This window comes from Notolepis coatsorum (assembly GCF_963971535.1).
Source record: "Notolepis coatsorum genome assembly, chromosome: 16".
Lineage (NCBI taxonomy): Eukaryota > Metazoa > Chordata > Actinopteri > Aulopiformes > Paralepididae > Notolepis > Notolepis coatsorum.
In genome coordinates this window covers 86,501,990-86,527,143 of record NC_140180.1, presented here as the reverse complement: position 1 = coordinate 86,527,143, position 25,154 = coordinate 86,501,990, and the positions used below count along the sequence as shown (strand labels likewise).

General features: G+C 45.1%; 1 protein-coding gene across 1 annotated transcript in view; it reads right to left on the bottom strand.

Moving 5' to 3' along the window:
* Positions 1–25,154, bottom strand: part of pde6a (phosphodiesterase 6A, cGMP-specific, rod, alpha) — a gene marked incomplete at both ends in the record, with an annotated part of 143,533 nt that overhangs the window by 46,090 nt on the left and 72,289 nt on the right. Inside the window, 5 exons of the mRNA XM_084331861.1 lie at positions 5,896–6,005; positions 7,272–7,379; positions 15,330–15,476; positions 18,365–18,430; positions 22,126–22,269. Of these exons, the coding sequence (XP_084187987.1) occupies positions 5,896–6,005; positions 7,272–7,379; positions 15,330–15,476; positions 18,365–18,430; positions 22,126–22,269 (575 nt within the window). The remainder of the gene's footprint in view (positions 1–5,895; positions 6,006–7,271; positions 7,380–15,329; positions 15,477–18,364; positions 18,431–22,125; positions 22,270–25,154) is intronic.

Below are 25,154 nucleotides of genomic sequence, written 5' to 3'. Positions count from 1 at the left end.
AGAGACTGACTGGCTTTATTTTAGACAACTGAGAAATAAATGTACCTCTCTCCTCCGAAAAGCAAAGGCAGAGTTTTACTTGTCTATGACTACAGAAAGCCTCAAGAATCCAAAGACATTTTGGAAAACCATTAAATCACTGTCTGCTAACTGTAACTCAATTAATCTTCCACCCAGTGTGCTCATTGATGGTAGCAGGGTAACTGACAAAACATAAATGTTAAATTATTTTAATAATCATTGCATTTCCTCTGGTTTCTTGTTCAACTCTGGAAATCCCTCTAGAGTATCGCCAATTACTGTTAGGGCCACTGACCATTTCCAGGCCTTTAATTTCACACCATTTACCACAACAGAGGTTCTAAAAGCTTTAAAAGATCTTAATCCTAGAAAACCACCTGGGCCAGATAACTTAGAGCCTGTCTTTTTAAAATTGGCATCTGAATTTATAGCTGATCCATTGTGTCACATTTTTTATCTTACCTTGTCAACAAATATAATTCCCAATGACTGAAAATCTGCCTTTGTTATTCCCCTCTTGAAAGGAGGCGACCCAACTATCTTAAAGGGGAACTATTTTACTATTTCTTTCACTATTTGGGCACTTTTACACAATTCCTGTGAGTCTATGGAACACCTCTGTAATATATATATATTTTTTTTATTCATTGTTTTGTATTTCTAATCAAGTCCTCAAAAACAGCATTTTTCTACCTCAAGATCTCGAGCTGTTTTGAGCCTGGGCTCCTAAACCACTGCGCAGCGTCGGCCCTGCCTGAACATTAACATGCAGCAGTGACTATATGACATCACATATAGGGCACATTTTCAAATGACTCAGTTCAGTGAGGGTGAATATTGTGAGAGGAGAATTGGAAGAATGCGCCAATATGAGAATTTTGAGACATAGATCATATTAATATAAGTTCACATAGCTAGGAAACAATGCTAAACACTCAGAAAGGCCATTTATAAGATAGTTCCCCTTTAAGTAATTATAGACCTATTTCTAAACTCTCTGTTTTGGCTAAAGTACTTGAACGCTTAGTCAGTGAACAAGTAAAAGAAGACCTGATTAAAAAACTCTATTCTGTCTACATTTCAGTCAGGGTTTCGCAAAACCATAGTACTACTACTGCTGCTATGAAGGTCATAAATGATATAACTGAAGCCTTAGATAACAAGCAGTGCTGTATTTCTCTTTTCATAGACTTCTCTAAGGCCTTTGATACCGTTGACCACGATACTTTAATTGGACGTCTGACAGCTATTGGTTTTTCTGAACATGCGGTTGGGTGGATTGCAAATTATCTCACCGACAGAACCCAGGCTGTTCAGTTAGAGGGTGCTACCTCAGACTGAGGTACTGAAAGTCCACAAGGGGGTCCCACAAGAGTCCATTCTTGGCCCATAATTGTTTACTCTATATATAAATTGTGTTGGACAGAATATTCCAAACACAGCCTTTCATTTCTATGCTGATGATACTGTCATCTACTGCTTTGCACCTACTCCTGCTAAAGCTTTTGTGTATCTTCAGTATGCATTTGATAGAGTACAGGAGCAGCTCTGTCAACTGCAACTTGTTCTAAATGCAGAAAAAACTAAACTTATGTTTTTTACTAATTCTAGAACAGTAAGATCAACATTGTCTGATAGAATTGTTACCAGAGATGGACAACAAATTGAGTTGGTATCTACTTTTAAATACCTAGGATTTTTAATTGGTGACCACTTGTCTTAAGCCTTAAGGTCCCCCTATAGGGGGACCCTGCTTTTCTTTATCATAAATCGATCAATAGAGACCGTATTAGATCCCCAATTATCATATCATGGAAAGCCACACTCATTGGCTACAACCCTGTGCAAAGATTTTCGAGATCGCCAAATGATTGACGGAGCTAGAGCCCCGGGAGTCGGGGTGGTAATGTGTACTTTTGTGTACTTTGGGGCACGCCTCACATATCGGCATGTAACTCGAGAACCGCTGAACAGATTTTGTCACCTAAAAGGGCAATCGACAGGCAACAAATAGGGCTTTAATTCTATCTATATATTGTATTAAAAGAAATGCACACCCGAGCCACTAGAGGTCGGCAAAGAATCGTCCACATGTGGGCCCTTGGATGTTAAGAGGTCAATGTTTTTAAATATTTTTTTTGTAGCCAAGAGTAAAGACCATAACCCTATCAAAAACAGTAGTCAAAGTGTATATTTTCATTTTTACCGATGTTTTATATTAGGGATGCTCGATATTGGCTTTTTTACCGATACCGATATTCCGATATTGTCCAACTCTTAATTTCCGATACCGATATCAACCGATATCAACCGATACCGATATATGCAGGGTTTCCCCGTCCAAAAAACTGAATAATTTCAGGTAACTAATAATTTCACTGGATATATATATATAACAAATATTGTTATTGTTTTTTTTTGTTTTTAAACCGATACCGATATTTTCCGATATCACATTTTACTGCCGATATCGGCCAATAATATCGGTCGGCCGATAATATCGGACATCCCTATTTTATATGTTTTATCGGAAATACAAATTTATCGGAAAATGCCAATTATCGTAAAAACCGCAAGAAATGACTAAAGAGGAGCATTTTCCCTATCCATAGATGTATGATTTCGCCATAATAAGGTCAAGGTCAAGTTCAAGGTCAAATATGAATTTATAATTAAAGTCGATTATCATTAATTACTGTATCTACAAATCCTTCTGTTTAATAATCTTCCCGCGGTTCAATAAGGTGGTGAATGAGCTCAGTGAGCATTTTCTCGTGCCCGCATCAATTTTTGATCATCATCATCAAAATCATAAATCATAATTAATCATAATTAATTTATTCATTACAATTTACTCAGCCTAGTAACAGACACAATATTTCTGACACTGGAAATACATACCCCCAGGTCCCTAGATGTTCCTAGATACCAAGAACATGCTAATTGACCTTGCAGAAGTGGAGCAATCTTCCATTTACTTAGGCATGTACCTTTTATGCGAAAACGGTCTACAGATTAACAGGTTAAAGCATATCCATTATGTTGCAAAGAAGCTGAAGCTTTTACTAGGATTTTATTTTAGAAATAAGTCATGCTTTTATTTTGGTGTGAAACGAAAACTGGTGGAGTCTACCTTTCTACAGTACCTGTGATTGATTATGGTGATGTGTTATATATGAACGCCTCTGCTCACTGTCTCCACATGCTGGATAGCGTGTATCATGGGGCTCTGAGATTTATTACAAACTGTGGATCTCATACTCACCATTGTGTATTATATTCAAAGGTGAACTGGACTTCCTTATATGCACGTCGGCTCAGTCATTGGTATGTTTTGATTTACAAGGCCATTCTTGGTTTGGTTCCGATTTATTTATCACCTCTTTTAAAGTTGAATGGTGGAAATTACAATCTCCGTTCGAAGGATTTTATGCACTTTGCTGTTCCCAATGTCCAAACAGAAATGGGAAAGAAAGCTTTTAGGTTTTCCCCACTACAGGGAACAATCTCCAGTCCAATCTGAAGATCCAAAGCTTGGTAACACTAAATGTATTTAAGGCTAGAAGCCTATTGTAACCACGTTTACTGTGTGCAGATGTTTTGTTTGACCATTTTGTAACGTTGCTTTTGTCTGTAGTGTCTATGTGTGTATGTTGAAACTTTGTGTTGCTGCTGTTTCTTGGCCAGGTCTCCCTTGTAAAAGAGATTCTGGATCTCAATTGGGACAAACCTGGTTAAATAAAGGCTAAATAAAAAATTTTCATTGCTGGATTACGTTGGAAACACGATCGCGATCAGTACTTGGAATGGCAATCAGATAATTGGAATATTCTTTTCGGGACAGATCCTGGTCAAGGTAAGGGCTAAATTGTATCAATATTGCGTTGATCCAAAAATTCCTTTATGCGATCGGGAGTGCGTGTGTGTGTGGCGTGTTCCGTTGGTAGTGATCAAAGCCCCCCCCCCCTTTCATGCATCCATGATGAAACATAATACCGATAATCTAAATTTGATTTGAGAAGAGTAGCTAGTCCAGGGAAGAAACGATAACGCTTTTACAAGAATACACGTTGCCGGCCATTACGAAGCATTTTGGAAATTACACCAGACCGCCCTGAAACTACACTCATATTCACGACGGTATAAAGATTTATGGATGGAAAAATTATCTGTTTTTTGCATCTTGACCGGAAGAAACTCAATGACAATCGACTATATTATTAAATCCATAGCTATAATATATTTTTTTAACCACTTTTTCTCCTTCTATTTTTTCTGTATTTTTCTCCCATCCCAATTTAGTCATTATGCCAATTCCCCCCTCCCCTTCCTGGTCGTTGCACGCATGTGCCCCCCACTGGTCGGTCTAGGGAGCCCTGAAGTCTATCAGATGATTCCTCCGATACATAGGAGACAGCCAGCAGCCTCTTTTCACCTGACAGCGAGGACTCTCACTGGGGAAGTGTAACGCGTGGGAGGATCACACTACCTTACCCAGTTCCTTCCCTCGCTGTGCAGGCGCCTGACTGACCTGTAGGAGTCGCTGTTTACAACGACCAGAATACCACCCACCGGCTTCCCACCCGCTGACACTGCCAATTGTGTGAGTATGACGACCGCCCAAGACGGAGGGACCGCTGACAGCCGGATTCGATACCAGTGTCTCTGCGGTGGTAGACAGACGCTTAGTCCGCTGCGCTACCCGGCCGCACCATAGCTATAATATATAATATAGCTTTAGGCCTGCAAACACAGCCACGTATCCCCATGTTAAAAGGCGATGGCATTTCAACAGTAAGGTAAACAGTGACCCCTGGCGCTGAATGAGTTAATGTATCGCATAATTTCAACATGGAATTAAGGAAGCAAAATAAAAGCACACGTTGTTGAACTTGATCATGCATATTTATTAGAACATTTAATTACAGCACTATGTTATCAATACACATTTATAAAACGAGGCATATTTAGCCAAAATATGTTGCCAGAACAAAAAATATATATAATTAATTATTGATATATTCTTTTTTACTTGCCAATGCGCACTTTGGGTCGCGACCCGTAGTTTGAGAACCGCTGCCTTATATGGACTGCTACCTTATCATTTCACTGAGCTGTAATTAACACAACACAAGGATTCTACGTCCCCGATGACATCGCTGGTGGCCATATTCAAACACATTTACACTCAATAACTGTCAAACTAAATGAACGTGTGGAAAACTGGACATAGTGTCTGATTAAAGTGTCGATTAAATCAACTAATCGATTAGTTAGAGTAGACAACGAATAATTTCTTTAGTCGAGGATAGCCCTAGAGTCTTTGTTCATTTGCCACACTATATATTGGACACTTATAATAATATAATAAACTGGACTTTTTGAAGAAGTCTTTATTCATCATGCAGTAACACACACATGCAATAGTTTTGGGTCGCCGATGCAATTGTGGCCTATGTGGCCAGAGAGTAGTCTCAGAAGTGGAAGGGATGATGTAGTTATCTGGTAATCCCTGAGTAATCCCCACACAAATATCCCCACTCAAAATGTAGCCCCTGTTAATAGAATGCAAACACATCATTCCACAAATACTGATTTACCATAAGGATTAATGTAGGATGTTTTTGCCCCAAATTAAAGACTTTTACAGATGCATCGATGGCAGGCAAATGTGCTGACCTCTAAGGTTATAGAGAACACCTGTAAACTGTACGTCCAGTTCCATCTGGTTCTTAGTGTACTTTCTGGCTTCTTCCTCTCCTACTCCACCCCCCTCTTTCCTTCCCACCTGCCCCCCCTCTCCTCCCTTCCTTCCCTCTCTCTCCCTCTCTGTCAACCCCCCCCCCCCCCCCCCACCCCCCACCCCCCTCTTACTTCATTTGGTAGAGATTGTTGGTTCCTCTGTGGTCGATATCATGACAGAATCCAGCGGTCACCATGGCCATACACTCCAGGTCTGTGAAGTAGCGCTTCAGATCTCCTGTCTGGTCACACACACACACACACACACACACACACACACACACACACAGACACAGACACAGACACAGACACAGACACAGACACACACACACACACACACACACACACACACACACACACACACACACACACACACACACACACACACACACACACACACACACACACACACACACACACACACACACACACACACACACACACACACACACACACACACACACACACGCACACACGCACAGGGATGTAAGTACAATAATGGGACACAGAGCCAGTCTCCTTATTAATGACCAGTTCAGAACCTTCTTCACAGATATGAATTCACATGTAATCATATCCACATATCCACATATCCACACACACACATACAGCACAGACACAGACAGACACAGACACACACACGCACACCACACACACACACACACACACACACACACACACACACACACACACACACACACACACACACACACACACACACACACACACACACACACACACACACACACACACACACACACACACACACTAAGGAGTTCTCATTATGACCAATGAAGCATAGAGGTGGTGCTGCTAAAGAGTCATTATTACCCTGGAGAGAGAGAGAGAGAGAGAGAGAGAGAGAGAGAGAGAGAGAGAGAGAGAGAGAGAGAGAGAGAGAGAGAGAGAGAGAGAGAGAGAGATCGAGAGAGAGAGAGAGAGAGAGAGAGAGAGAGAGAGAGAGAGAGAGAGAGAGAGAGAGAGAGAGAGAGAGAGAGGGGGGGGGGGAGAGAGGGAGGGAGAGAGAGGGAGATAGAGACAGATATAGAGAAGAGGCCGTTACTCAGATGAAAGGTGGAGAGAGAGGAGAGGAAGACATGGGGAGGAGAAGATAAGGAGAAGTGAGGTTGTTATTCAGATGACAGGAGGAGAGGAGAAGAGGTCATTACTCAGATGAGAGGAGAGGTGGTGAGGAGAAGATACGGAGGAGAGGAAGAGAGGAGAGGAGGAGAAGAGAGGTTGTTACTCGGATGAGAGGAGGAGGAGAGTAGAGGGGGAAGAGGAGGAGAGGAGAGGTTGTTTCTCGGTGAGAGGAGAAGATAAGGAGGAGAGGAAGAGAGGAGAGGAGGAGAAGAGAGGTTGTTACTCGGATGAGGAGGAGAAGTCATTACTCGGGTGAGAGGAGGACAATGAAAGATGGAGAGATCACTGGTTGAATAGGGTAGGAACACATTTGCAACTCGGAGCGAGGTTGACATCGCACCAGTCTCAGGGGCGTGTCAGCTCACCATGAGTAGAGTGAACATGGTCTGTCCTACGTTGAAGCCGTGTCTCCAGTTGTGGTAGGTGATCTTTCTGTAGCCCTTACTGAGTGAGTAGAGGAACCGCACAAGGGCCTATGGACACACACACACACACACACACACACACACACACACACACACACACACACACACACACACACACACACACACACACACACACACACACACACACACACACACACACACACTTACAGTAGGCCAACTTGTAGGAGTACAAGCGTTGACTTAGATTAATTCCCGAGCCCCTAACCCATCTATCTACAGTATCTGTCTATCTACAGTATCTGTCTATCTACAGTATCTATCTATCTATCTATCTATCTATCTATCTATCTATCTATCTATCTATCTATCTATCTATCTATCTATCTATCTATCTATCTATCTATCTATCTATCTATCTATCTATCTATCTATCTATCTATCTATCTATCTATCTATCTATCTATCTATCTATCTATCTATCTATCTATCTATCTATCTATCTATCTATCTATCTATCTATCTATAGTATCTATCTATAGTATCTATCTATAGTATCTATCTACAGTATCTATCTACAGTATCTATCTATCTATCTATCTATCTATCTATCTATCTATCTATCTATCTATCTATCTATCTATCTATCTATCTATCTATCTATCTATCTATCTATCTATCTATCTATCTATCTATCTATCTATCTATCTATCTATCTATCTATCTATCTATCTATCTATCTATCTATCTATCTATCTATCTATCTATCTATCTATCTATCTATCTATCTATCTATCTATAGTATCTATCTATAGTATCTATCTATAGTATCTATCTATAGTATCTATCTACAGTATCTATCTACAGTATCTATCTACAGTATCTATCTATCTATCTATCTATCTATCTATCTATCTATCTATCTATCTATCTATCTATCTATCTATCTATCTATCTATCTATCTATCTATCTATCTATCTATCTATCTATCTATCTATCTATCTATCTATCTATCTATCTATCTATCTATCTATCTATCTATCTATCTATCTATCTATCTAACGGAGTACCTAAGTAATTAACAGACTGACTAACGTTAGGTTATGACTATAACCAAGTTCTGTTAGTATAGCGACGCTCGGCATCGCTCTCTGCACTATCTCGCATATGTGCACGCGCACTGAATAAAGACCACAAATGTACCTTTAATCCCAATATTCGTCTGACCACACCCCTATCAGCTTATCCATATAAGCAGGGGTGGGGCCACCCACTCGCCTCCTTCCCAAGCTTTCGCCACAAGGCGAGGTCAAAGGCTGCAGCGGCGTCAGATGCCGAGCGTCGCTATACTAACAGAACTTGGTTATAGTCATAACCTAACGTTCTGTTTCGTATTCGCTCTCGCTCGGCATCGCTCTCTGCACAAGGGAGGCCGAGCGAGAGCCAACGGCCGACAAATACACCCCGCTGACAGCCCCCCACAACCATCAGAACAGGGAGGGCCGAGCCCCCCCGACCCACCCTAATGGAGGGCACCCCCCCTATTAGGGGCTTCACGGGAGGGCGACGGACCCGACCGTGCGAAGAGGCACTCAAGCAACTCAACGCACAGGGTGAGCAGACCGTGGCTTGACCCCACGACTACACACACGCACAACCCGCATGCCACCCGGGAACGAACGGAGGAACAACCTCGTTACTGCCACCAGAATCACGGGGTCAAGGGCAAACCCAACCCCGTGGCAAGGCCGTAGCAGCGGAGCGCGAAGGAAGACCCAGACCCACCAAAAGGACTGGACTCCCTGGAATGGGGGCCCGGAGAAGTCCATGATGCCAGCATCAAGACCCCACCAGGTGGGCACATAGTGCCCCGCCCCCCACATCGCCAGCGTATTCGGACAAAGGCCGAGCGGGCCCCGTCCCCCCAATAGTACACCGCCTGGCACACTGACCCTGCAACAGGCAGTCAGCATGGCCGTAAGCACACAAAAAAGGTTAACCAACGGAAGCAGGCAGCGCACCGGGGAAAAACCAGGCAACAGGCTATTAACCCTAGCCTGGAGACTGCGGACGAGACAGGCGCCAGAGGGGACAGCTGAACACAGCCGCCCCGGCGGAAGGAGCGTAAGCTGGCGGTGTTGCATGACCAAGCCTCCATTTAAAAAACCCCACCCAGAGAATTCGAGGCAGAGAAGGCTTACACGATTGGCAGACGTCATGAACGTGCAGGGGCACCCTCAAACGGTGAACCCGGGAGTTGACACTGCTCCAACACACCAGGGAATCAACCACCTTGGTGTTACCCAATGCGGTGGTTGTTCCTATAACCCCTCAAGAAAAAACTCCAAAACACACCTGCGGGTATACACCGGCTATACCGCAGTACAAGTGTTTCAGTTTTCAAAAAAGGGTTAACCCAGGCCTACGGGTCGACGAAACATTACTTCGGACCGGGCCTGGCGGTACGGGAAGCACAGGGTCACCAGAGGAGGTCAAAAACCACCCCCACAGGCCCCTCTTCGCCATGCGTGAGAGAGGAGCGAAAAAGAATGGAGAACCAGCCCCTAAGCACACCGTACCTGGTATTCCCAGGCGGTCTCCCAACCAAGTACTAACCAGGACCAACCTGTGTAGCGGCCGAGATCCTACGAGATCGAGCGTGTACAGGATGGCATGGCCGTAAGCCATTACGACAGTGCTGAGTAAAAATGTACCCAACCAGGGTCTCCATAGCGCTTAACCCTGTGACACCCGGACCGACCTGGCATTTTTCCCCCTGAAAAAAGCCCAAGTCCCTCAGGGTACCAGAAAAACAGATCTGCATCCCCGGCGGACAACGGGTTCAACTGATCCGGACCAGCGTGACCAGAACCAGTCCCGTGCCCTAACCACGCCGACATGCCTACTCCAGGAGAAAGGGCAGATATGCGTGTCGATCTTAACATGAAAAGAAGGCGCCACCCAGACGTTCGGGCGAACCGCGCCTGGTGGCCCACCCCAAGGGCGTGAGACCCCTCTACATATGTTCAGATCCATTCCGTCATCATCCCCCAGACATGAACGAGAATCCGTCGAAAACCAACCCAGGTCGTGGGATTTGGTCGTCGGAAGAGGAAAAACCCCCATCTCAGTTGCTTTATAAAAACGCCGTTTTAACCACAAGCAACCAAGGCGTGCCAGTCAGTCGCCTGTTTACAGCGAGCTAGCACTATACGTGCGTCGGGACACACCCCCATCAATGAACAGGCTATTTAGACCTGTCATTGAATCCCCAAGGCGCCCAGGGGAACGACAAGAGAGGTGTGACACTTCCTAACTCCAACACTTTTTGAATAGAAAAGAAGGAAGCATCAACAGTATGTATCCCAGTCTACACAGCCGGGGGTAAAAATGTTTCACATTTTTACATCCCACCACCCTCCCATAGGAAGGAGACGGGGATCCCCAGAGAGACTTCCCACGCGAGCTGTACAGATTGAAACGAATATATTGCACCTTGAGCCATGTAAAAAATTGGTTTTAGGGCTCTCCGGGGAAGAGGCACTGAACCCATACACACTCAATAATCGAATTGAATCGAATACATATACAATAGAATAGGACACCTTCTAGAGGGTCCACTCACTTTGACAATCTGAGGAGGAAGGCTCTGTACTCTGATGGAGGCTCCCTCACATGGAAAGGAGGAGTCCGAACTCACAGAAGGCCCGAAAAGGCGCTTGGTGAGGAGGAGCCCTGACCACCCCCCCGAAACAGATCCATCACATGGACCTGAACAGCACGCGGAAGTCCTACCAACAGAGACGCGCACGGTGACGTACTCTATGGCGGGGGAATTTCTGCGGTGCACATGCCCAATATACCAGGCCGTGGGACCAGGAAACTCCCTCCCCCCCCACCCCCCCCCCCCCGTAACGTGCCGAACCGCAACGTGACAGGAACCTTGAAGGACAGGGGGTGTACCCCTGACCGACAGAAACAAGGTGAGAGGAAAGGTTACCAGTTCACCCCTTTACGACCCCACACCCATGATACGATGTAATGACAAAAAGAGAATATGACACAGTCATAGTCAGCTCTATGAAGCGTTTGACAGCTCCACACAGCGCATGAGCCAACCTGCTATCTGATTTTTACTAAGGAAAAAACACAGAATAGAGAGGGCTCTCTAAGAGCCCCGGTCCAACATACACATGTGCTTCTGTGGCCAGTCCAACCCAGTTGTAGGTCACATGACACACACAACCCATCATCACCTACAAAAAATGGCAAAAACACTCTACAGAGGAACGCCGTTTTTCATAATGAGAGAATACATAATTCTCGATTAGTATCGGCCACAGGCCTTCCTAAGCACACACGACAGCGACCAAACAATCTTTTCTTTAGGAAAATAAAGTTTCTCAAGCGGTTAGCACAACCCCAGCAATCAAGCTAAGGGTTACATCGCATCCCTACCACACAAAAGACACAATTTAGTGCACAACATGTCTGATAGGAGGATGAAAAAGTCCCCAGGGAACCGGGGGTAAACACAATCCTCTTATTTTACCCTTAATACGGCCAGTTAAAACAGGAAAACCTGTTAATATGTGAACACACTGTTCATTGTCATCACAGGCTGAGAAAAGAACATTCTTTTACTCACTTGTCACTAAGCATAGCTTCATAGGTTAGTTACCTTAGTTGTGAGTACACGGTACATATAAACACCATGATTGTTGTGAAGGATCAGATTAAACCGAATATATATATTTATTTATGGATATATATTTAATAGTATTTGTATATCGTTTGATATCCCTTGTATATTCCTTGTACATATACACTGAATATCCCTTTAGTCTACTAACAGCCCATAATAGTTTCATTCTCTCATTGGACAAGAACTTGGCGCCAGCAGCCAAGCCCCTTGGTTCAAGTTCAATCGTGCCGACGAACATGTCGTTACTAGCCCGGTTCCACGTAGGAATACGTCTGGCGAAATACGAATGGTACTATTTGTTCACAGCGCATATATATATGGCGCAAGTAAAGTAGAACTTTCTTTTAGTCCCTTAGCCCTTAGTTCTTTACCCTCCAACCTAGTGGCAAGACGTTAAGCCTCACCCACGATACACGTGTGGTGCAGTATGGTCAACTTGGCCTCAGAATGGCATTGAGACATCGTGTGGATTAATAGTTGAATTGTCATAGTTTGGCACTATACCGTCGAGTGGGACGTATTTCTATTAAGTTAATAATAGTCTATTATGTATGGTGCATCGTTCGGTTAGAGTTATACAGTGAGTAGTACCCCCATCGTTTCCTCGCGTTATCTAGAGTCTTAACCAGGCTGGGCAGACCACGTGTGGTGCTTTCATCCGAGGAGTTCTGGGCTAGGACGAGTGGACCTGCACATTGGATTACCTTACCCGGACGACGGCGAGCCCTACACGGCTTGGATTATCTACTTGCTTTGGGTGCTTTGATTTATGCCATGGATAACAGCCAACACTGGTGAGTGTTGGAACTACCCCCCGAGAGGAGTCCAGGTGAGACGGCGCTCTACCCCGAGTGAGGTCGCCTCACGTCTCTTCGTTGTGGACCGGCAGCTACCGTCTACAAGAGGGCCCAACTGTATTCATCTGTGGACCAAGGTTCTGTGGGCACCGTGTTCAGCACTCTGAATTCTCCCAAGAAATCGTTGGCCAGATGGGATATCGCCGGCGGCTCTCCTAACCCCCCCCCCCTACTGACTTACAACCAGCAGGACCCCCCTTTAGTATATCCAGCTATAATCATTAAGTACCATCGCTATAGTTCCCTAAAGAACCAGGTTGTATACTTGCTTCCTGCGTAACCAGAGATTGGACATTCAATGTTGATTTGCCTATGAATACTCATTTGCCTTACAAGTGCATTCAAATCATAAATGTCATTAAGTGAACGTTGTATATACCCTTTGCTATATATTAAATATTCGACTTATACATTTGTGTGGACTTGGTTTCATGGTGGGAAAGTGTTCATCATATCTATATCATGTACTGTGTGGCCAGTAGTTAAAGTACATAAAGCGGTAGTGGTTTAATGATACCATACTTATCAATACAGTCAGGGAATTGTACCCCTCAGTTACAATGATGTTTCCCACACAACAACCAGATCATTTTCACATCTGTAACAACAACCCGATTTGCACGGAGAAGCTAACTGCCAGTGACAAAAACAGTTCACACATAACTCGCGTCGTATCCCAAATGCATTGCAGCAACACACGTTTTGGGAAAACATCGTTATTCACAAAACATTTAGAAAAGTAAAACCAGAAGACGTGTTATAAGGTCTGGTCAAACCTTGTCCTACCCGGAACGTAGATCAGCGAAGTGCAGACTCAAGACCCCGTAGACAACACAGCCGATCCTGTGTTGCTCGAACTGGGCAGCGTCGTCGCTCCAACCAGTCGCTACAGTCCTCTTTGTTGACACAATCCCCGTCCAGGCTCAGGGCAGGGTCGACGAACATCCCCTGTCAAGGATGACGTCGTAGTCAAGAGTGTAAAACATGTTATAATCAAAGCACGTTCAACAGAGTAGCATTAAGCTAACGGCCGCTCCAACCGTTCGGGCGCTACTGCCCCTGCTCGCGAGACGCCGAGCTAACGGCGCACGCGACCAGAAGCGAGCTTGCGGCGGCGCGCGAGGAGCTGAAGCTACCCCGCGCCAGGCCTTGGCCTATAGCAGCAAGCTAACGTTACCTAGTGATCACGACATGCTAGCGCCGCAGCTAACAGCTGACTGGCTAACAGTAGGCCCAACCTAAGTAGGCCATGCAGCGATCCCAGCAGGCTAACGCAGCAGCTAACAGCTGACTGGCTAACCGTAAGCTAAGCAGCTATCACCTGAACATGTATACAATGACATAACACTCACCCAGACAGGCCGCCGTTCTGAACCTCTCCTCACTTTTTAAGAGAAAAGAGAAACAAGATGTCAACACTGCTTTACAACGGTGATTTTACCAACACCCGACGGAATCAGCACAATACCAAACTGGCCTGTGTAGCTGACTTGAACATGGATCTGCCGCTATCGCACATCCATGCACATATCTCCTCGTGAAGGAATACTCTCATTTGGATATGAAAGAAGGGGCTTAACACGGGACAGAGAGATATCCACTCGTCCAGAACACACAGGGATCACCAGTGTTAATGGTCGCGGCCCACTAGTTAAACTAAAATGGCTTCAGACCAAGGTCTTCTGTCGTCTAGGAGACTGAACAAAGGACCCTAGCCTGGGGCCGGTTTTCATAAACATTGTCAAGTAGCCCCCATAGCACTAACAGACAAGTGAAGCCTGCCAGCAAACATAACTCACCAGAACCAGGAACCCACCGCGTCTCACAACAGCGGCGCGTCCTACAGCCCAGCTGTGCCTTTACCGCAACCAGCACACAGCAAGGACTGCAGTTGGAAAAGCATGTAGCGGCACGAACTCCCAATACGAAAACCGGTGGAGGATTTTTAGAATGATCATCATCTTCCAGACACTCCAGTACGAAGACAATATCGCCGTATTTTCTCGAAAATAGTGAGAGAGAAAATAAAGATATGATGTCAACGTATCCTTGTTTCCCAAAGCTGCTCCTAATCCTTTCTTCCAGCATGGTGTCAAGTGTGGGGATCTACCGAGGCACTTCTTCCTTGTGGTGAAAGCGAGAAGGAGGCGAGTGGGTGGCCCCACCCCTGCTTATATGGGTAAGCTGATAGGGGTGTGGTCAGACGAATATTGGGATTAAAGGTACATTTGTGGTCTTTATTCAGTGCGCATGCACATATGCGAGATAGTGCAGAGAGCGATGCCGAGCGAGAGCGAATACGAAACAGAACTGACTAACTAACTAACTAACTAACTAACTAACTAACTAACTAACTAACTAACTAACTAACTAACTAACTAACTAACTAACTAACTAACTAACTAACTAACTAACTAACTAACTAACTAACTAACTAACTAACTAACTAACTAACTAACTAACTAACTAACACTTACGTCTCTAGGAACATGGAATTTATCCACCACTTTGAGTTCATAGTACATCTTGATGGCACACTTGACCAGGTCCAGTTCACTGTGTTCAAGGTCATAGAAGTGGAACTCAAAGATCTCTGCCTTCTTAGAGTTTGGGAGAACTTCAGACTAGCAGAGAGACAGACAGGCATATAGATAGGCAGGCGGACATACAGACATACAGACAGACAGACAGACAGACAGACAGACAGACAGACAGACAGACGGACAGACGGACGGACGGACGGACAGACAGACAGACAGACAGACAGACAGACAGACAGACAGACAGACAGACAGACAGACAGACAGACAGACAGACAGACAGACAGACAGACAGACAGACAGACAGACAGACAGACAGACAGACAGACAGACAGACAGACAGACAGACAGACAGACAGACAGACAGACAGACAGACAGACAGACAGACAGACAGACAGACAGACAGACAGACAGACAGACAGACAGACAGACAGACAGACAGACAGACAGACAGACAGACAGACAGACAGACAGACAGACAGGCAGGCAGACAAGCAGGCAGGCAGGCAGGCAGGCAGATAGGCAGGCAAACAATCAGACAATCAGACAGACAGACAGACAGACAGACAGACAGACAGACAGACAGACAGACAGACAGACAGACAGACAGACAGACAGACAGACAGACAGACAGACAGACAGACAGACAGGCAGTTATACAGACAGACATGCAGGCAGACAAGCAGGCAGACAGGCAGGCAGACAAGCAGGCAGGCAGGCAGGCAGGCAGGCAGGCAGGCAGGCAGGCAGGCAGGCAGGCAGGCAGGCAGGCAGGCAGGCAGGCAGGCAGGCAGGCAGATAGGCAGGCAGACAATCAGACAATCAGACAGACAGACAAACAGGCAGGAAGGCAGGCAGGCAGGCAGACAAACAGGCAGACAAATAGTCAGGCAGGCAGGCAGCAGGCAGGAAGGTTGGCAAGAAGACAAGCAGACAGACAGACAGGCAGGCAAGAAGACAGACAGTTCATATTAACATTCAGGTGCACAGTTTGAGTCAAATAAAATGTATACCTACTACCTAGCACAGTGTATCGACTGTGGCACAGATGTGTAGAGCAGGGCCCTGTTCCCCGTACCTGGTTCAACTAAGTCGATCGAGAGTCCCATTATCCAGATTCAGTTAACGAGATGATTGAAGCCGGGATTTTCCTGTTCCTCGAAGGTGGATTCAGTCTCGTTAACTCAAACCAGACTTGAGACCCAGGATTAGTCCGCTTCATTTGAAAAGCCAGCACGTATCGATAGCAGAGATCCTGATTCTCTAGCGGCATTGATTGATTAATTGATTTAAAACTTTATTAACATATTGCAGTACGGCTCAATCGCCTCGCCGACAAGTTAAATGCGTTATCTATAGGCTAATTTTAAGTCCCTCATTACCTCAATCAATCAGATTATATTTCTTTAAACTTGCCTGCTGGATTGAATAATCAAATGAGATCTTGCTAGCGAAAATAATTAGTTAAACTGTTATACAGAATAACGATACGGCTCTCTTGCCCATTGATTGATGTACAGTATGGTCGATCTTTTACTTATCTCCACTGTGGTGTAACGGGTTCTTCTTTTGACTTTCACGCAGACGACCGGGGTTCGAAACCTAGTCTCTTCCTTCTTTTTGCAATATAGGAATAATTCAATTTGGTGCACGTTGAGAGCTATATAAAGAATGACATCCTCAATGCATGTAGATTTATAATATTTTAACTTAAAACTAGGCTACCTTTGCGTATAATCATTAATATTATATTCCAAAAAATTATATTGGAAACACGGGGTTTCGAACACCGGTCGCCCGGTTGCCAGGATTGAGCACTACCGCTGCGCCACTGTGCCAGATGGGATAAATTCATTGTTTATACATTAATGAACGAGAGACCCGTGTTTAGAATATTCTTTATTTTGTTGTTGTTGCACCGAGCGAGCGCCACGGTATATAACGTGCATTATTTAGGACAAAGTGAATTTAGTATCAGCATTTTGGGTCTATTTTACATTTCAAAAGACCCCTCTGGAAGAATGGAGCACAAAAACGTAATTCAGAATGGTATAATGCAGATCCTAGACTGTGGGAATAATTTCAGGAAACGCGCTGTCACTTCTTTGCGGGGGCGTGGCGATGGTTCATCCGGTTAACTTGAACTTAAACCCTGCTTTCGACCAGGCTCAAACTTTTGGATCTGTTGTCATGGTGATTTGGACAATCCAGATTCGGGGAACCGGAAAGTCCGGCTTAAGTCAGACTTCACCGAAAGTTATCCGGCTAACTCAGTTATCCAGGTACGGGGAACGGGGCCCTGGTGAATTGCAGAGCTGGTGAGAGGCCTTATTTGGGGGGGGGGGGGGGGGGGGGGGCAGATTTGATGCTGAAAAATGCAATACTTTGAATGATTAAAATGCCTCTGACTGTAGTGTAGAGGAGGATGTGTGGGGGTTGTAGAACATTCTGCTCAATTCTCTTTCAAGCAGTGGGCAATACCGTATATATAATGTATCATAATACACATACTGTACTGTATGTATGAATGTTGTGTCTGTATATACTATAAACCAAACACGTTGCCATGGTAACATAATATGGGTGTGGGTTGTGAGCTATAGAATATAACTGGACATTGATAATGTAATTACATTTCCCTACTGGAGGTCTTATGTTGACATATGTGTCCCATGTAATAATCAACTCTTCAATTAGAATTTGATTCCATCAAACCAGACCAAAAAGAAGACCATATTGCTCTCCGGAACTCTCTGTAGGGGTTGGAGTTGAGTTGGGATAGGGGAGGGGTTCCTAATGCTTGCCACAGACAAATACAATTACAGTATAATAAGTCACTAAACTCCAACCCCACCAAAACCAAAAAAATGCAATACCCAGCAGGGCTGTTTTGCCTAGAGGTCCCTGTTTGACGGCATCGCAGATTCTACCTTTAATACCGTACACTGGTTATCATGTTGCTGTTGTTTACCAGGATCTCCTGCAGCTCCTCCTCTTCACACTCATCAGGCTCCTTCCCCCACCTCTCCCTGGTGTTCTGGAGACACACACACACACACACACGCACGCATGCACGCACATGCACACGCACACGCACACACACACACACACACACACACACACACACACACACACACACACACACACACACACACACACACACACACACACACACACACACACACACACACACACACACACACACACACACACACACACACACACACCTTTTTTATCACCTCACTCTTTCTCACTCTTTCTCTGAGGCTAGAATCAAGTCGTCTCTCACACACAGTAAACAACACACACACAGTTATATTTCATTAGCTACACTCTCTGCTTCGCACTATGGGATACACTCAGTGCCTAATGCGCGTCAACTGAAAAGTTCTCACATGCACCTTTCATCTGTCCGACCACGCCCACCTCCGGCCCGCTTATAGCCCAGGTGTGGTTGGTCAGCTCCCCCTTCCTCATAGTTTCAACAAAACGTGTGTGCTCACAGGCCTTCGGCAGTTGTAGCAGAAGTTAGTTAGTTAGTTAGATAGGATCTGTAAGGATATGCCACCGAAGTCCTTGTTTCAGGACTTCCCCGGCACGTTCAGAAAGGGAAGCGCTTGGGGTGCCGCTGTAGTGCTCGTTATGGAGTTTTCCTGGCAGATTGGCGTTTCCTCGTCGAAGGGCTGCCTGTATGCTGTGGCGCGGCCGGTGGACAGGCTATAGAACCAGGGGAAATACTTGTGTTGTCTTCCCTGGCGTGCTCCCCTCCGAATGCCTTTTTACTCCTGCGTGGCGTGATGGGGTTAATTGCAGGCTGGACGTGGCAGAGCTCGTCTTTGAGAGAGGTGTGTCAGAGGGAGTCCCGGACAACAGGGGGGTTCCCTGGGCCCCGTCCTCGCCAGGTACGGAGAGAGCAGCGAGCGACATGAAGACAGAAGCGGAGCGGCAGGTGTACAGCAACAGCCCCAGGTGTGTGCAATGCTTGTGTAACCCTGAGGTGTGTGTGTGTCCTTTCTCTCGAGTGAATGGACCCCCCTGTCAGTTCCTGCTGTGTCTTCTTAGCCATTCTATGTGTCATGCTGGCTCGTGCCGTATATCACCTGTTTTGAACAGAGTGAAGCGCCACACGGGGCCATGCAGCGTGTCCACACTCCCCACTCGCGTTGTCACAACGTCTGGCAATTGTGTTTTTAGACATATATGTGTATATGTATGTGTATATATATGTATGTGGTGTATTGTGAATGAGGTACACTGGGGTAATTAAGACTATAATGTCTTTCCCTGGTCTGCTTTCCCCTAACACTTGTGTGTATTGAGGCCTACTGCTTTGTACCCATTCTGCAATCTGTTAATACGATTTTCAATCGATATTATGTTTCATGTGCAATCTATATGTCATGCTGGCTTGCGCTTTGTATCACTTGTTTTGGACAAAGTGGAGCACCGCGCGGGGCCATGCAGTGGTCCACACTCCCCACTCGTGTTGTCACGACGGCAGGGCATTGTGGATTTAGGCATGTATATATATGTTTATATATATTTATGTGGTAGATTGAAAACCATTTGCCATGTCTGATGTGGTGCCAGACAATGGGTATACCATGATTACCTTTTCTCCTAGGGGTGAAAAGCTAGGTGGTAGGTACAATTTTAAATGGGGTACGCAGGGTAAATAAGACTATAGTGTCTTTCCCTGGTCGGCACCCCTCTGATAATTGTGTGTACTGAGGCGTGCTGCATTGTACCCATTTTGCAATCTGTTAATACGATTTTCAATCACTATATCATGCTGTCTCGCGCCTTGTGTCACCTGTTTTTGAACAAGGTGAGGCGCCGCGGGGCCATGCAGTGGTCCACACTTCCCACTCGTGTTATGTACTGTTATGTTTCAGACAGCTGGCCCCCATGGCACCCTCTGTGACTCATCGGTCAAGCACGTGCGACTCTCTCGGCACTCGGCTCGGTAGGGAGCACGGTGGGTCTGGGGGGGGGGGGGGGGGGTAGGGCGCTGGCGTAAATCCGGGTGAGGACATTTGGTCCTCATCGGAACCTTTGGGGGGGTTCTGCCTCGCGGCCATGGCCGGGGGCCCTTCCTCTGTAAAGGAGAAGTGCGGCTCTTTGAGCTGGAACCCCTTCTGCATCCCGCTGCCGGCTGGTGAGGTAGGCAGCGGTTTTTCGCAGGATCTACTCACCTTGTGCGTTTTGGGGTAACTGCGCCCCACTGCGCATGATTGGCGTCTTTCCCTCTGCTCCTCGTTAGGAGGCGCGAGGGGGCCGGACCCCACCCCATGTTTTTCTGATGGTCGTGAAGGGGACCTCAGGGGGTGCATTTGTCGGGGCTACGCGCCCTGCTTCGCCCGTTGTCCCATAGTGCGAAGCAGACAGCGTAGCTAATGAAATATAACAAAGGTTATCCTATAACCCTAGTTATATGATTAGCGTAGCTGCAGCCCTGAGGACCCTTGGCTGTGTTTCGTTTAAATTCAGACTCGGAAAGGGGGAGCTGACCGACCTGGGCCCTCATTTATCAACGTTGCGTACGCACAGATATGTGCTTAACCCGTGCGTACGACCATTTCTAAGCAAAGTGTGGGATTTATCAATTTGAACATGAACTTGACTTTGTGCTTATATTTACGCACAGCTTGGAGCATGCGTAGCTGACGCCCCGTGGTAGAAGATCGTTACTGCAGACGGACGGCATTATGCGCTCCTCAGTTCATGCAGTTTCAACGCGGAAATAAGCTTTCGTGCATTACTCCCGACACTGGCGCGTGTTCTGTACTCCCTCCCTCCCTCCCTCCCTCCCTCCCTCCCTCCCTCCCTCCCTCCCTCCCTCCCTCTCTCCCTCTCTCCCTCTCTCCCTCCCTCCCTCCCTCCCTCCCTCCCTCCCTCCCTCCCTCCCTCATCTCTTACTCTAGGCCTCCCTCCATCTATCCATCCATCCCTTCCTCCCTCTATCCACCTATCCATCCATCCCTCTCTCCCTCCCTCCCTTCCTTCCTCCCTCCATCCCTGCCTCCCGCCCGCCCGCCCCTCCCGCCCTCCCGCCCCCCTCCCTCCCTCCCTCCTTCCCTCCCTCCCTCCCTCCCTCCCTCCCCTCCCTCCCTCCCTCCCTCCCTCCCTCCCTCCCTCCCTCCCTCCCTCCCTCCCTCCCTCCCTCCCTCCCTCCCATCAATAACAGAGACTAACCAGTAGGGCTGACCCCTATTAATCGATTAGTCGACTAATCGGTCGAAAGGGGCCGTAGTCGACTGGCCAACCTCTTAGTCGAATATAATAATAATAAAAAAAAAGAAAAATATTCATATTTTTATTTTTATTTTTTTTATAATTTCTTTCAAAAGAAAATAGGCATAGAAGCGTGGCTAACGCTAATGGCATGCATACCAGAGGCTAACTGCCTACGAACACAGGCACAGAGGCACTGAAAGAGGATTTCACCCATCTAATGAACACACTATACTAGACAAATATCAAGATGTATCCATCAGTGGACCAATTGCATGCTTTTGCAGAGGACAAGAAGCCTTCAGTCGACTCCTTCAGACATTAAGCACCCCCCACAGCCCAAATGGAATGATACAAAAAAAAATATATATATATATATATATATATATTATACTTTTTTTTTTTTTTTTTTTTTGTCTACCAATAGTCGACTAGCAGCAAATGTTGGCCAATCCTAGTCGACCATCCAAATCCTTAGTCGGGGACAGCCCTACTAACCAGTATGTTCTGTATCTCATCCTTGCGACACTTGACGTGGTAGAGGACCATGTCCTGGAAGATGTCCTTCCTGTTCTCCAGTTTGTTCATCTTGTCGTACGTGTCACAGACCAGCACCGACCAGCCCAGGAACTGGGTCAGGGACTGGGACGCACGCACATGTGTGTAATGGAAGGGTTATGGATGAAGAGGGGAGGGGGAGAGAGAGCAGTAAGGAAATTAATAAATAGAAGAGAGGAGGGAGAGAGACATGTAGGTGCAAGAGGGGAACAGGAAATGGAAGAAAGGAGAGAGAGAGAGAGAGAGAGAGAGAGAGAGAGAGAGAGAGAGAGAGAGAGAGAGAGAGAGAGAGAGAGAGAGAGACAGATATTTTTACATTAATATTGGGTTAAAAAATAGCAGTGTTAAAATAATTGTGGGTTAATGCGTTAATAAAGCTTTAACTTTGACAGCCTTAGTTATTACACATTCTTACACATACATGTATGTTGAACATCTGAGGTAACAAAGGAAAAAAGCCAAAAGCACTTACTCCTCAGACATTCTTTGACAATTTTACAGCCCAAAATACAAAAAAGATCCAGGCGGAATAGGTAACAAAGGGTTGAAGAAATATTGTCTGAACTGTCAGATGCAAACTGGCTGTGTGACATAACCGAGCATCTCGCTCAATTGAATAAGAAGCTGTAGGGACGCAAACAAGTCCCACCCAAAACTTGACCAATATAGTTGTGAACTGAGACAACCCTTATTTTGTTATTTTTGAGTACAGTTACAGTTGTGTGTTCATGCAGACACATAATAGCAATTTCATTACGAATTGAAAATGGGGGACCCTGATGTAAACAAGTCGAAAGTCTTTCTCTGGTCTGCATCCCCTTAACAATTGTGTGTATTGAGCTGTACTGTACTGTACCCATTCTGCAATCTGTTAATTAAAGTTAATTAAACTATCTTCCATTAGTTGGATGTATGGCCTCTGCAAGGTTGTGTGCAGCCATTTGTTTTTGTAACATCTGCTACATCTGTCCCACGTGTTCTTTGCATCTCACAGTTGTTAGTTCTGCCCCTCTTGACTGTGACAAAAAGGTTTTGAACAAACTTAATGTCATAGCTTGTATTTGATGATATTCTTCTTTGTTATTTACTTGAATGGTTTGATCATTGATTGGTGGAGTAATATGGGGTTCTGATAAACTAAAATTATTTGTTAAAATAACATAAGCTAACATATATTTTTACATTTATGCAAATGAATATGCAATATGTATAACTTGAATAAGTAATAAATACAGAAACACCATGTTTAACAATATGTAAATGTGTAGCTACATTTATTTTACATTACATTAACATTTATACGGTCTTTGGCCCTTTGAGGGCAACCATAATGCTGATGTGGCCCTCTGTGAAAATGAGTTTGACACCCCTGCTCTAGTAGTTGACTTCACTGTTGCCTTCTGGCCGCCCTTATGACGTCCCACCAAGTAGGACTAACCGTTACGCCAAATCTTTTGTCCCCTCGGCTATCAGACTTTTAAACACAGACGGTAGTCATTTTAAGTAGCCTTTTGCACTTGGTTGTCTGTTTTTACTTTTACTTTTACTGCTGGATTGTGTATCACATGGAGTGTTTCTCTTTTTATTTGCCGTGCTGTCGTTGAGATGTTTTGTTGTTTGTTTGTCTTTGTTGCTTGTTGGTGAAGCTGCAAATATGAATTGCCCCACGCGGGATCAATAAAGTTGTCTGAATCTGAATCTGACTGAGCTCTTGATACAATGACTAATACTAAACACTAAACAACATGTAAATATGACTGAGCTCTTGATACAAGGACTAACACTAAACAACAGTGTCTGCATTCTGATTTATAATAATAGGTTAAGAAAATCCTTAGCATATTTTCCATCTTAAGATCAGTCTCTCAATGTATGTGAATGTACCCCATGTACATACATAGCAAGCTTTTTTTTATTGAACATTTGACCACCAGTTCTTTGTTGAAATAACTTACATTAGGACCAACTAAACCCATTCAAACCCTACAGTATGCTTTCTTTCTTTCTTTCTTTCTTTCTTTCTTTCTTTCTTTCTTTCTTTCTTTCTTTCTTTCTTTCTTTCTTTCTTTCTTTCTTTCTTTCTTTCTTTCTTTCTTTCTTTCTTCTTTCTTTCTTTCTTTCTTTCTTTCTTTCTTTTCTTTCTTTCTTTCTTTCTTTCGTTCGTTCTTTCTTTCTTTCTTTCTTTCTTTCTTTCTTTCTTTCTTTCTTTCTTTCTTTCTTTCTTTCTTTCTTTCTTTCTTTCTTTCTTTCTTTCTTTCTTTCTTTCTTTCTTTCTTTCTTTCTTTCTTTCTTTCTTTCTTTCTGTTTTCCTTCCCAGAGGTCCAGGGTTTGGTTCTGGCCGTAGCGATATAGAATAACCCCTGATGAAAGCCTGGAGGCCCTTCAATAAATAATGCATACCCACTGGATATGCTCTCTGTGTATTTATAAACTACTGACTCAGTGTTGTCACACACACACACACACACACACACACACACACACACACACACACACACACACACACACACACACACACACACACACACACACACACACACACACACACACACACACACACACACACACACACACACACACACACACACACACACACACACACAAGCATGTGGTCACGATGCACATGCGCACACTCACACACACACACACACGCACACACACAAGCATGTGGCTACGAACGCACATGCGCACACTTTCAGTCTCTATACACACACACACACACACACGCACACGCACACGCACACACACACACAAGCATGTGGCCATGAACGCACATGCACACACTTTCTGTCTCTATACACACACACACACATACACACACGCACACGCACACGCACACACACACACACACACACACACACACACACACAAGCATGTGGGCATGATTCACATGCGCACACTCACACACACACACACAGATCCATGTACATGCACAAACACACACACAAGCATGTAGCCACGAACGCACA